The 13,615-nt window shown below is 41.2% G+C and overlaps 1 protein-coding gene across 1 annotated transcript; it reads left to right on the top strand.

The window, feature by feature from the left end:
• Positions 1-1,702: 1,702 nt before the first annotated feature.
• Positions 1,703-13,188, top strand: LOC115022290 (double-stranded RNA-specific editase B2-like). The gene is given in 10 exon segments (XM_029453260.1): positions 1,703-1,778; positions 2,403-3,328; positions 8,282-8,396; positions 8,762-8,930; positions 10,168-10,276; positions 10,278-10,353; positions 10,880-11,033; positions 11,557-11,738; positions 12,111-12,292; positions 13,024-13,188. Coding segments are annotated over 10 exon segments (2,154 nt in total).
• The last annotated feature ends 427 nt before the right edge of the window (positions 13,189-13,615 follow it).

Below are 13,615 nucleotides of genomic sequence, written 5' to 3'. Positions count from 1 at the left end.
GGTAGATTAAGCAAATAATTTGTCACGTTGCAGCCTGGTTAACCTCTACTTAAATCAAGTGTAAAGTCTAATACTGCAATTCCCAAATGGGTGTGAGTTAATGAAGTGCTCCTTGAATGAAAGAGAGCGTGTGCGCGAGCGAGGGAGAAATGGAGTGAGAGATTAATAAAAAAAGTGAAAATGACAGAAAGTGTGGGAAGTCGCGAGGGCTCAGCCGATGTAACTTCAAAGACAAACACAGTTATTATCTTTTTCATCCCAAAATAAATGGCCCTATTAGCTGTGATGGTGCAGGTCATTAAAACACCTCCATCCTCCACCTGCCGCTGCCTTCAGAAGCTCCAGACTCACATCATTACATTCACATCCCATCTCACAGCTCTCGCTCATATCAACCCACCACTTAATGGCCTCACACGCCTAATATAACTGCAAGGTGCAAGGTTAATGTAGAAGAGTTTAGTGAGCGCTCTTCATTATTCTAATTACTTTTAGTTTGCGTTGCAGTGCCCTCCAGAAATCACCGAGGGTAAAACAAAATGGGCTAAACCGGCGGTAAAAAACATGCATCTTATAGTGATTGTTTCAAAAGTCAAACTTATTTAATAACATAGAAATATCACTGTTTTACTGTTACAGTGAGAGTCATTAGACATTAATGAGTGGTGCAATGACAGCTTTTTTTATGTTTTCACTGTAATTAGCTTAAAAAAGGTAAATTATTTAACCCAAAATGCTCCAGAACAGTACATTAAAATAATAAAGAGGCTCATTATTTTAATGTTGATCCATAATATGTTGCTTGCAGCAAGCACGCATTAATAATAAACAGTAGACTAATATATTTACCCACTGCAGCACATATTTCTCTTTGTTTATGTCCACATGTGGAGTATATTCCACATGCACTGCTCAACAGAAGCTGTTTAATGTTGGCAGGGCACCATATAAATCTAACTGGTGATAAATGGGGTCACTGGTTCAGGGGCCAACAGGGATCAGCAGGTGATCTATTACAGTGTTGGAGCTGCAGGTGCTTCCTGAAGCCAAATCCCGCCATCAGAGGAAGGTACAGCAAGGTGTTGAGGAGGAAACACCTGCATGTATGAAGGAGGCGTTTCAGAAGGGAAAAGTTAGTTAGTTTTTAAAAAAGGTTGGGTTTTTAACGATCAGTACAGTACAAAATCCCCTCTATTGTGTATTTCAGGTTCCTAACATTCAATTCAATTTAATTCAATTCAATTCAATTCAATTCAATTCAATTCAATTCAAACAGAAAATGAGGCTTTCTGTGGAGCTCATGTTTCTGTTCAAGTCTCGACTGGGAAAACTAAGACCAAATTCCAGGGAGATCAATGTTTTTCTAAACAAATCATCTGCTGTCTGTTAATGAAAATCACGTCACACCAACATCTGCTTCACTCAGACCAAGTCTAATCTAATGAAAACTGTTTGGCCTGGTTAGTAAGAAACGTTTAATTCATTACTTTTATGGTTGGGAGTGACTATAAAACTTCGCAGTACATAATCGTGACTGTAATTCGTCTCATTTCACGATCGCAAGAATGTCAGCGATGAGTTGTTTTGTATATATAAGTATATAGTCTGTGTAGCGTGTGTGATATATGATGCTGCGTCGTGCGGTGGAGAAAATGCTAATTTCATGTATTTGTGATGCTTTTTATTTCTAGAACATAGCAACATGTTGTCCTCCCTCATCAGTCCCATCAGACACTGGGACACTGGAGCATCTTCAGCTGAGGACGCAGACAATTCAAGTAAATCTTTCTCTTCTTTGCACTTTTTGTTGCCAATAAAGAAGTTTTCTGTGTTCTGCTACGACAGACAGATTAGCATGATACTACAGCAGCTAAGTCACCAACACGCACCGTGTATTATGTTGAAATAGTGTTGATTACTTTGGTTTAAGTTAACACTTTGCAACCCATCCCAAGTGGGTAATCAATTTCCCACATACACCCGTAGCCAATATTCTCATACATGCTCACAACATGGCTGGATGGACGTCTGTCGGATGGACGTCTGTCGGATGGACGTCTGTCGGATGGACGTCTGTCGGATGGACGTCTGTCGGATGGACGTCTGTCGGATGGACGTCTGTCGGATGGACGTCTGTCGGTTGGCCGGTTCACACTGAACTATCTCAACTATAAGATACTTTGCAATAAAATGTTGAAGTACTATGAAGTAAACACTTGAAGCACGACAACTGTTGCTGATCCTGAACTTTCGCTAATGGAAAACCAAAACAAAGAGCACGTTGAGTCGAGCATTGCCGTACCATGCAGTGGAAACACGGCATTAGTCTTACGGTTACAAACAAACACTGTGATTCTAACAACACTGACATGTTTCCCGTCATGACTTCCATCTGTCAACAGGTACGAGCAGTTTGGAGGTGAAGGAGAATGAGGACGATAAAGGCCAGGTGGACTGTGACCTACTAAGAAAGTATCATCCATCAACATTTTGTACAACGTTCCCCAAACACGGACTAAGAGCGCAGAAGAGGAAGCAGCCGTTTCTCCACCAAAGCCACTTGACTTGTAAGCGAGCAGCCTGGGCCGTCACTCAGAAGAACGCACTGGTGCAGCTGAACGAGTTACGACCTGGTCTGCGGTATGAAATCACGTCAAAGACCGGCCCACTGCATGCGCCAGTGTTTTCTGTAGGCGTGGAGGTAAACGGTTTCCACTTCGAGGGACGAGGACCGACCAAAAAGCAGGCAAAGATGAGGGTTGCAGAACTGGCTCTGCGGTCATTCATACAGTTCCAAAACGCCTCCCAGGCTCACGCCTCCATGGGGAACTTCCCCAGCACTCCTGCGGATTTTACCGCCGATAAACTGGACATCCCTGACGCATTCCTAAAAGAGTTTGAGCCATCGCTGTGTGAAAACTGGGATCTTCTGCATTGCAACACGACAAAGAATGAGGTTTTCTCCAGCTTTTACAACCACAGACGACTTGTCCGACTCAAACTGGACTTCTCCTCAACTAATCCAAAAAGACAAGCCCTCAGCACCTCCCTGTTAGAGCACCTCAGCCCAGTGGCGCTGCTCAACGAGCTGCGACCAGGACTCAGGTACATGTGCCTGACAGAGAGAGTTCATGGCAGGCCAATGAGAAGTTTCGTTATGGTGGTTAGGGTCGAGGGGAGAGTGTTCGAAGGGTGTGGTCACAGTAAAAGGCTGGCCAAGGCCCAGGCTGCAGCCGCCGCCCTGCAGTCCATTTACAGCATCAGTCTGGGACCGGAGAGGAAGGTGATGGGCCTTCAGGGCAGTAGAGCCAAACATCAGCTACCTCAGGTGAGAAGGTCCTACTTCTGGTAAAGATGTTTAGGGCTAACCAAGAACTTTCTGAATGAAAGAATGAATGAATGTGTAGATACTGTGAGAGATTCTGTATGTTCTCCAGCTCAGTATCCTCTCAATATGACACATTAAGGAGACATTTCAAAGGGTTGTATGTTCTCAGCTCATGTTTCTGGGTCAATATGTTGAGATCACCCACCTACATATATACCCTCGTGATGTTGTACTCAAATTTGCGAGCAAGACAGTCTTCTTGACTTCAGATATTGATGTCTCTACAGTGGCTGAACGGATTTGAAAATCCAATCTCCCTTTGTTCTTTTTGCAATTTAAATGTCCCTTACCAATCTCTTAGAATAGGACCCTGGGAACAAGGCATGTGTCAGTGCCTCTCCAATTGTTAAGCTGACTGTATGCACTCACAAGTATTACATTAGTTACCTGCTTGATAAAAATGTTGTGCGAGTGTGCCACATAAAGTCGTAATAAGATTTAGTTGTCAGAATATGTGTGCATGCAAAAGGAAGGAGGAAACTACAGTGCAATATGACAAGAGGCCATGGTATTTATAGTTCTCACACAATGACTCCTCATAACTTTGATGATCCTTTTACTTTTCATCCAATGCCGACATCAGCCTTTAATATTATTTAAATATTCCCAACAACGACGCTGGCATATGTGTATATATAATATATAATGTGCTACTGTAGTGGGAACTACACAGACGAGGTTTTCTGTCCGTCTGTGGACACATTTTGTCATAGCAACTGTGCAAGATACAGTCACGAAGCTTTACAGGTGTGTCATAGATATAAAAAGGGAGGTTGAGTCTGAAGACTTGCACGGTCTTCACAAACTTTACATTTTTTGAGTCATGTACCTGCAGAATAGACATGATAACTGTTCTGCAGAGTACAGAGAGAGGACTCAGTGTATCAGTAAATGCCCTTCATATGTTAAAGACAGATTTCCCAAACTTGGAAACATCAGCAGTGACACTGAATTCTCCCCTTTATCTCTTTAGCTTCTTAGCCAGTCTCCTAAATGCTCTGGATAAATGGGTCTGAGGTGGGCCGTATGCTACCAAATGGAGTGTGCCGCGCATCAGCGCCATCACGGCCTGAGGCCTGAGAGCTGGATGGTGTCCTGTATGCATCGTCTACAGCATCTAAACAACTTCATTATGTCTCTGAGCCTCGGAGAATTGTCCTCGTCGTCTTTCGCCGTCGTGCTTTATGAATACAAGAAGATCGTCTCCACGGAACGGGAGAGGGTGACTGAGCATGGCTAATGCAGAAGCACACCGTCATACAAATATGCAAGTTGTTAGACAGACATGTATATACTTTATTAACCCCGGGGGAGGGTGTGATGGGAGACAGGAGGATGCATCGGGAACATTTTGGATGAAATGATGCTCTGAATTTGGACAAAAGGGTGATTTCACTCCGCTTGAGGCTGACACACCAAAACTTCACAATTTGCAGGAGCTTCCGAAAAGATGATTATTTTTTACAGCCTCCCAGACTGATCATTTAGCATCCCCCCCCCCTTCAATATGAACTGTCTGTCAGGCGGCGTGACGCATTAATGAACATTATTACAGCACATTAGGGATGAAGGAGGAGCGGCAGCAGACCGAGGAGATAGAGGTGGAGCGGGGAGGCGGTGTGAAGAGCATAATAATCTGACAGATAATTGTTTAACACACTCATTACACACGACCTTGTGCCACTGTCATGCAGAAAACGTCGAGCCAGAGAGTTTCACTCCCCAGAAGAACCCTCCTCCTCTTACAGAATGAGTTGAGACATTTCAGACACAGATAGTTATAAATAATGAGGTCACGTTTTCGGGTAATATTTCTGGGAATTTGTCTCGGATAAAGACATGAAGAGTTTACACTGAGAGAAAAGCAGCAGCCTCTAATGTTAATGTTGTGTTTAAAGCTCTCACTGAAAGTATCAACAATCAAAACATTAATGCTGATTTATCAGCCACACAGAGGAGCCTTCGACACGATGCAGGTGTTACTGCAAACTGAATTTACTCCAGAAATGTGATGCAACACATGTTAAAGCTGCAGAAATATAATACATGTTGTTGTGAAGCTCCTCTTGGCATTTCGTTGTCTACTAACTAACCCCCGAGAAGAGAGTGACAGTCGTCCAAAAATATAATTAGACATATTTTGACGTGTAGGAGTGCGACACCTCCGCAGACTTAGTTTAGAGAAAACTCTGGGCCATCACTGACAGACTGTCAGATTTCCTGGCGGGACTCGTACTTGGGTCCAGGCGGGCGGATGTCACAGCTGTTGGTGCATCTCTGCTGTTTGAAAGTTTTCTGTGTGTTTTTGGTGGGTGTTGTCTGACAGCACAAAGTCCTCAGGTTTAAATACAGCATGTGGTTTCTCCAGACTACTTTTTATGTAAAATGTAGAAACATTAAAAGCAATTATGACTTTATAGCAGATAGATACGATTTTATAGAGGGAATAATTCATTTGGCATTTGCAAATATAGAGTTAAAATGGATGAACTTTATGAACTGCTAATTACCAGGTTTAGCTCATTTTTAAACAAAGTTTTAACATTTGAATCACCTTGAATAAGAAACGTTCTTTACAGGTAAACATTTATTACTATATTTTATTGTTTTTTAATCGGCATATATGGGTGACGAAGAGCACTCAGATTTGCTTTTTGTTTTTAAAGTTGAACACAAAACATCTGAAACAAAGGAGAGTGTGTGTTACTACAGTGAGAGGGCTGGTGGACAGGTGCGGAACAGCAGGGCAGGTGTCAATATGATTTTATTTTATATTAAAGTTGTAGATAACTGTGTTTATTTCAATTTAACTTTCATTAAATGGTCCCAATTTATTATAAAAATGTTGTATATAGTGCAATACAAGTGACAGATTTCAAGACACATCTGACACATGTGCACATCCTGTAGTATGCATGTGTGTAGTGTGTGTAGGTGTGTGTGTTTCTGGGTCAAATCTTCCAGGTTTCATCTCATCTCTGCAATTAGTCGCAGGTACTTTCTCCACATCTGTCGTCCAACACACCAGATGTTGTCGTGGTCAATGAAGAGTCCAGAGAAGAGGTGCACCTTTGAGAGAAAGCCTTTATGACCACGTCATTAAATACCAACTGCTCCTGAATACCAACTTTTTAAATACATATTTAGTGTGACTTTCTCTTTATATCAGGGTTATCATTACCCCCGATGTCCATAACGAAGAGGTTTCCATAAATACGCTTAAAAATCCAAGAAAAAAGATGCTAACACGCCTGAGAACCATCACAGGCTTCAGTTTTATTCAGCATCATGTGAATCCAGTGATAGTTTCCCGTACACACATGGATACACTACAAACAGGAACTGCTAATACCTCATTCAGCATACTTTAAATCATTCAAATTTACCAAAATGAACATTTAACTTCCTGTTAACATCCCCCATGAAGATAATAATAATAATAATAATAATAATAATAACTTCATTTGTATAGCACCTTTCATACAAGTATTGCAGCCCAAAGTGCAAAAACATAACAATTAGTACAAGATTAGACAGAATAAGAGCATTTACAGAACAATAATCACAGTGTTGATGTACATGAGTCTAAAGTAGCATTATAAAAATAGCAGAATTAAAATAGTATAAAATAACAGAAATGAAATAGCCAGAATTAAAATAGTCTAAAATAGAATTAAAATAGTATAAAATCACATTCATCACACCATTCTTGTAAATGTTTTAAACTATCAGAGCCATATTTTGAAAGCATGAGATCAACAATGGGCCCCTGTGGCCCTTCAACTGGTTTACTCCCTTTGCTACCCATTCCTGGTAGTCTTTGTCAAACTCTTTATTGACCCTTGTATTTACGTTTACAGTGTCGACCTCTTTATTGACCTTTTAACGTATAAAACACAGACGTCTCTGTGAGTCCAAATTCTTTTGGCAGAATTTTGGTTAAAGCCCGCTTCATAAACAAACCCCAGTTTGTTGAGTTTTATGAAACCTATCGGTTAAACACAGTTTTTCTCCAATATATTCTTTAATCTTTCACTTTTCCACTAATTGTGTAAAGAACATGTAAACTTCCTCTTGTTCCCGTGGTAACACCGTCTGTTTGATCTCAAGTTTTTCAAAAATACACACTCTGAAAATGTATCCTAGTTTCCTTTACACATTCAATGTTACACCAGCAATAATTCACCATTAAAAGGCTAAGATAAAAATATATAAAATATAAAATATCACTATTAAAATGCTAAAGTAAAGAGATATAAAATATCACTATTAAAAGGCTAAAGTAAAGAGATATAATATATCACTATTAAAAGGCTAAAGTGAAGAGATAGAAAATATCACCATTAAAAGGCTAAAGTAAAGAGATATAAAATATCACTATTAAAAGGATAAAGTAAAGAGATATAAAATATCACTATTAAAAGGCTAAAGAAAAGAGATACGTTTTAACTTTTGAAGATACTTGAGCGAGCTTGCCTCCCTAATATCTGCAGGTAAAGTGTTCCATAGCTTTGGTGCATAATTGCTAAAGGCTGCATCCCCAATTTTATTTTGGATGTTTCTGGGAACATTTAATAAACCAGTAGTGGATGATCGTAATGTTCTTGGGGGCACATAGTTTATTAGAGAGTTGGCGGTGTAACTTGGTGCGGTTCCGTTTAGGGCTTTGTATACAAGAAGGAGGACCTTAAAGTCAATTCTAAAAGTTACTGGAAGCCAGTGTAGAGCGGCTAACACTGGACTGATGTGTAATATATATATATGTATAATAGTAGAAAGACATAGAACAATAACAGGTGTGACCAAACCCTCGTCATAATAATAATAAATACTGACGAGGAAATGTTCAATATGCATCCTCCTCTCTTTAAGCCTCCATTTCTTCTTCTGCAGTTCTTCGCAGAGTCGATCTTCCACCTGGTGAGAGAGAAATACTCGGAGCTGACAGACGGTTGTTCGTCCTCACATGCCCGTCACAAGGTCGTGGCCGGGGTCGTGATGAGCAGAGGTGAGCGGTGGAGACACGACGGTCAACGCTTGGTATTAGTAAAGATCGTGCTACACAATGTCAGCCTGAGAAAGGAACCTTCATTGATAGGATGTATGTGACCTATAATGTGACACAGTGACCACTTTAATAAAACCTATCATGTAGTCTGAGTGTAACAAAGAGCGTCAGCTGCAGCAGGTCTGTGATGAGGCCACACGGCAGCATGTTTCTGAGATTTTTGACTTGGTTGTTCAGTCACACACTTGTCATCAGCTCGTCTCAGCCTGTTGAGGTTCTGGATCTGACAGATGAGGCGTCTTGTTTGAGCCGCATCGTGTTGAATGTTGAGTTTTTACAGATATTTTCCTCCGTTTCTTTCCTAGGATTTGACCTCAGGTCAGCGCAGGTTGTGTCTCTGGCCACGGGTACTAAGTGTCTGGACTCGGACAACGTGAACGACCACGGCGGCACGCTCAGTGACTGCCACGCAGAGGTCGTGAGCCGGAGGGCGCTGGTTCGATTCCTGTATGCTCAGCTGGAGCTGCTGTTCAGGTACAATCCTCCAACCCTGGTCAGTCTGTGCGTCCCTTGAGGGAATTTCTTCAAATTTGGCACAAACATCCACTTAAACTCAAGGATGAACTGATTAGATTTTGGAGGTCAACGCTTACTGTGACCTCACTAAACACCTGTGTTGGCCATGAATCAAGAATTAATATGCTAATTATGACAATTTCACACAAATGTCTAATAGGATCAAATGATTAATGATGACAGACATGCATGCAAACTGCAACTTCCCTGGTTGAGGGTTATAGCCGCTAGTTTTAATTGATTTTTAATTGATTTAATTTAAAGTGCAAGGCTGTATTTCTCCTTAAAAAAACAAACCAACGATGCGTTTCTGACTTCCTGTCTGTTGCTCTCAGCTCTAAGCCCATTGGTTCGTACTGAAGACGTTAATCTTTAAAAGCAACTCACACATATATACTTCAAATTGTAAAAAAGATCCGTAATGTCCTTAAACAGCTGGTCGCTGCAGGAGAGAATAGTGTGTTCGTTCAGCGGCAGATTAATCCACATTTAAGTATTTGAAGCAGCAGGAAGGTGTGTGTGTGTGTGTGTGTGTGTGTGTGTGTGTGTGTGTGTGTGTGTGTGTGTGTGTGTGTGTTTGTGTGTGTGTGTGTGTGTGTGTGTTCATTGTAATGAAGGAAGATGTCACTCAGTGCAACAGTGCGGCTCACTGATGACTTTTTAATAGTTTTTGGACAACAATGGAGCTCAATGGCACAGAGGAAGGAGATGCATCAGGCGTTGATACACACAGCGCTTGTTAGTGGGATTCATTGTTCATGCTTTTGGTCTTTTAATGGGAAATGTTGACAATAAGAAAATATAATCTTCTTACTGTAAGAAGTATCGAGATGATCACATGATTATCTGCCAACATACAAGTTATCTGACTTAAGAGACTTCTGTATTTGTACTTTTCTACGTTTTAAATTGGGTGGTGCTCTGTTGAAGCGTATATCAGCTGTTTCCATGCACCAATCAGAATTTAACAATTTATTGTAACCTATTTAGTCACAAAACAAGAACTTAATGTGTTTCCTTTAATATATTCTTCAATCCTGTGGCTCAATATAACCACATTGAACTTTATCTACAACTGCAAAGTGTTGATAAGCTTAATAAATACAAAGTGCTGATATTTACCTTGTGTTCAGTGTGTTTGATGAGTCCTGTCTCTGTCTCATGTTGGACTTCTCTGTGTCTGTCCTCTCTGAAGTCAGCCGGCAGACTGTGAGGAACAATCGATCTTCGTACCAAATAAAGGCACCGGTTGCCTCCGGCTGCGGGACAGCGTCCTCTTCCACATGTACGTCAGCTCGTCGCCAGTGCGGAGACGCTCGACTCAACTGCCCCTACGAGACCACAGCTGCATGTGAGAGCAACACATTTAGACAATACTGCTGTTCTGTCTTCTCGTGTCAAATATGGCAAGAAAATCTCATTTTCAGGGACACATTTACACCGTACATTTTTACGTATTTTTTTAATTGTTTGTTGTTTTATAAGTTTGTGTGCGCTGAGTTATTGTAATTACTGGTGTCGTGCACTTGTGTGTGCAAGTAATACTGTTAGTAGTAGAAGATGAAGGAAAGTGACAAAATAAAACTAATTGAAACACGACATCACAAAAACAAGAGTCTACCTTCATGCAGGCAGCAGGAAACAAAACAAACAGTCAGATTGTATAGAAGTCTATGAGGAAATGTTTCTACTTCTAACTTGAATTTATTACCTCAGTAAACATTTTTGGGAATCAATGTTGGTACAAAACTTCAAGGTAATCCAACTGACAGACCAAAACTTAACCAAGTTCAGTAATATTCAGGGTTTGCTTTAAATGCCTTGCTCAAGAGCATCTGAGCGGTGGCAGCAGGGGAAGAGTATTTGTCATCTTCTAAGTCTCCGTCTTCTCTTTCTTCTGGTGTCAGATCCCAGCAGGAGGTTCCACTGTCACCTCAGGGTGAAGGTGGACGGAGGCGAGGGGACGCTGCCCATCACAGCACGGAGAGCCAATCAGAACTGTGAGGGTGTGGCGCCGGGTAAACCTCACGTCACCATGTCCTGCACTGACAAGATGGCAAAGTGAGTTTATAATCAGCCCTGGAAGGTGTGTCCTGATATTTATCGAAATATAATGTTTTTAGTTTTAGGCATTTTAGTCTTTAGCGTAATAAAACATGCATGTATTATTTTTATTTTAAAGGATCGATTCAATTTGTTTTTGGCATCAAATATGACTAAAACAAATAGTTTGTTATTAACATCCATCACAGTTTACAGATTACTTCCTGCTGAAAAGGTTTTATCACCAAATGTTGGTTATAATCTTGTCTGGATATGAACTCCCATCAACCTAAAAGACAAATTCAGTCACAGTTCACAGCGACCCGTTCATCCCACCTTTATTCTTCTTCCTTCCCACTTTAGGATCAGTGTGTTTCAGGGACACTGCAGCTGCTTTTAGTATTTTATCCACTCAGTTCAGCAGAGTAACAGCTTGCGTCAGTCTAGACAGTCAAATCGCTCGCCAAATATTAATGGCCCCTGAGTGAAAATCGTCTAAACTAACTGTGCTTAGATTATTAAAACTGGTTTGCCTCAACAGGTGGAGTGTTGTGGGCCTCCAGGGGGCACTCCTGTCTCACCTGGTGGAACCGGTTTACCTGCACAGCCTGACAGTGGGGACGCTCAGCCACACGGGTCACCTGGGCCGGGCCATTGCACGCCGCCTCGCGCCCGTCAAGCACCTGAGCTTCCCTTATCGACGACAGCAGCTGCTGCTCGGCTGTAGGTCCAAACGTTTTACACACCTAGTTTTAATCATCTTTAGTAATCCAGTCACAAACTGTTTATTCACTTTAACCTGTTGCTCAGGAAGTTTCTGGTTCATTTGAGACAAACAAAAGAACTGCGCAGTTTGCACGAACAGTAACAACACAAAAAATAACTAAATATCAAATGTGATCATTGCAGATTGTCCCTTTAAATCAGAGTTGTATGATAGCTATACGTAGCCCACCAAACGTTTTACAATTCATCCCGGGTTGGATCTGACTGTGTGCACCAAATTTCACGCCAATCCATTTAACAGTTGTTGAGATGTCACTAATATAAACAAACTGTTCTCACCTATTCCCTGGGGGGTTTCTCCGTGCACAGGTCTGAGCAGCAGCGAGGTTCGGCCGACAGGGAAGGCGCCGAACATCAGCGTGAACTGGAGCTGCGGTGATGGAGGCCTGGAGGAGATCAGCACCTCCACGGGAAGGAGGAAGGACTCAGGGATGCCGTCACGGCTCTGCAGAAGCTCCATGTTCGCATGCTGGCAGAGGCTGCAGCAGCAGGTGGGTCACAGACAGACTGCAAACACTGAACCTCATCAGGAGGGAGGATGTCACCCCCGGGGCTTCTTTATAAAAGGGATTTGATTGTGAGATCGTTGGATCAGTTAACGAAAATCGTGAATAAAGGCAAGTGATTGTTCAAAAGATGCTCTTCTAAAGGTTATTCATGTAAAGCAATGGTCATAACATTCACTTTATGGCAGCAGATTTCTGCTTTTACTTGTTTTTAATATGTTATTGTCTTTTCTGTGTCCAAATTTGATATTTTTATATGAAATGTTTATACTTTTAAAAGGATTATTTTCAATTTTGCAACCAAAATGACAAGTTACCTTGAATTCTTGAAGAAAACCTTTTTCTCACTTGCCTCCACGGTGAACGAAGAACCCAAAAACGCTGAAAATTCTTGATGAATAGAAGTAAAACAACAGCAAAACTATATCAAACATCTGTCAGCTAACACTGACAGGGAACATTTTACTGCACAATGACTACTACTTGTATACTTTTGGATGCAGGACTTTTGTTGTACTTGTAGTAGAGTATTTTCACAGCATGGTGTTAGTACTTTTACTAAAGTAAAGGATCTGGACTTCTTCCACCGCTGTCATATTGTAAGAAACAGTGGATGTTATCGTAACACTGCAAAATACCCACAAATCTCACTTTTATTTGTGCATTTTCGTTATTACGTTATGACAGCGCGTCATGTTTCTGTTTTATGTTCTCAGTTGAATGGTGCAGAAACCACTCCAGGGACATATTCTGGTTCCAAAATGGCCGCCGGACGCTACCAAAGGGCGATGCAGCAGTTTACCAGCGCTCTGCAGAGTGGTGGGCTGGGAACTTGGCTCAGAAAACCTCCAGAACTGGGTCACTTTAACGTCAGTGTGTGAAAAACTGTGTGTTAGAAGGATGAATATTGAGGGTTAGAGTGAAGTTCATGTATGTTTTTCTTTGCGGTTGTGTGGATAAGATACAAAGAATGTGACACTAGATAGAGAAGAAAGTTGGTTATATGAGAAATGATTTACTGATTGGAGAGAAATAAAGAATGATTCATTATGCAAATGTGCTCGAAGCATTCAGAAAAGTGAGTAGTAAGTAAGTAGTGTGTAACGTTAGCTTAAGTGGCCTAAAAGCGGCTAACTTCAGTTGTGGAAGCTAATGCTAGCTTTTCTGGCTACCTTAAATCTTAACAACCATGTTGCTTAAACCACATAGTAGCATTGAAGAAAATGTATGAAAGTTTAACTAAGCAGTATAAAGTAAGTGTTTTAAAATGTGACTTAATAAGGATAAACTCGGAAAGATACAATAGCA

Source organism: Cottoperca gobio, chromosome 17 (assembly GCF_900634415.1).
Source record: "Cottoperca gobio chromosome 17, fCotGob3.1, whole genome shotgun sequence".
Classification (NCBI taxonomy): Eukaryota; Metazoa; Chordata; class Actinopteri; order Perciformes; family Bovichtidae; genus Cottoperca; species Cottoperca gobio.
Note: the sequence above shows the minus strand (reverse complement) of the source record. Positions and strands in the feature narration are given on the sequence as shown.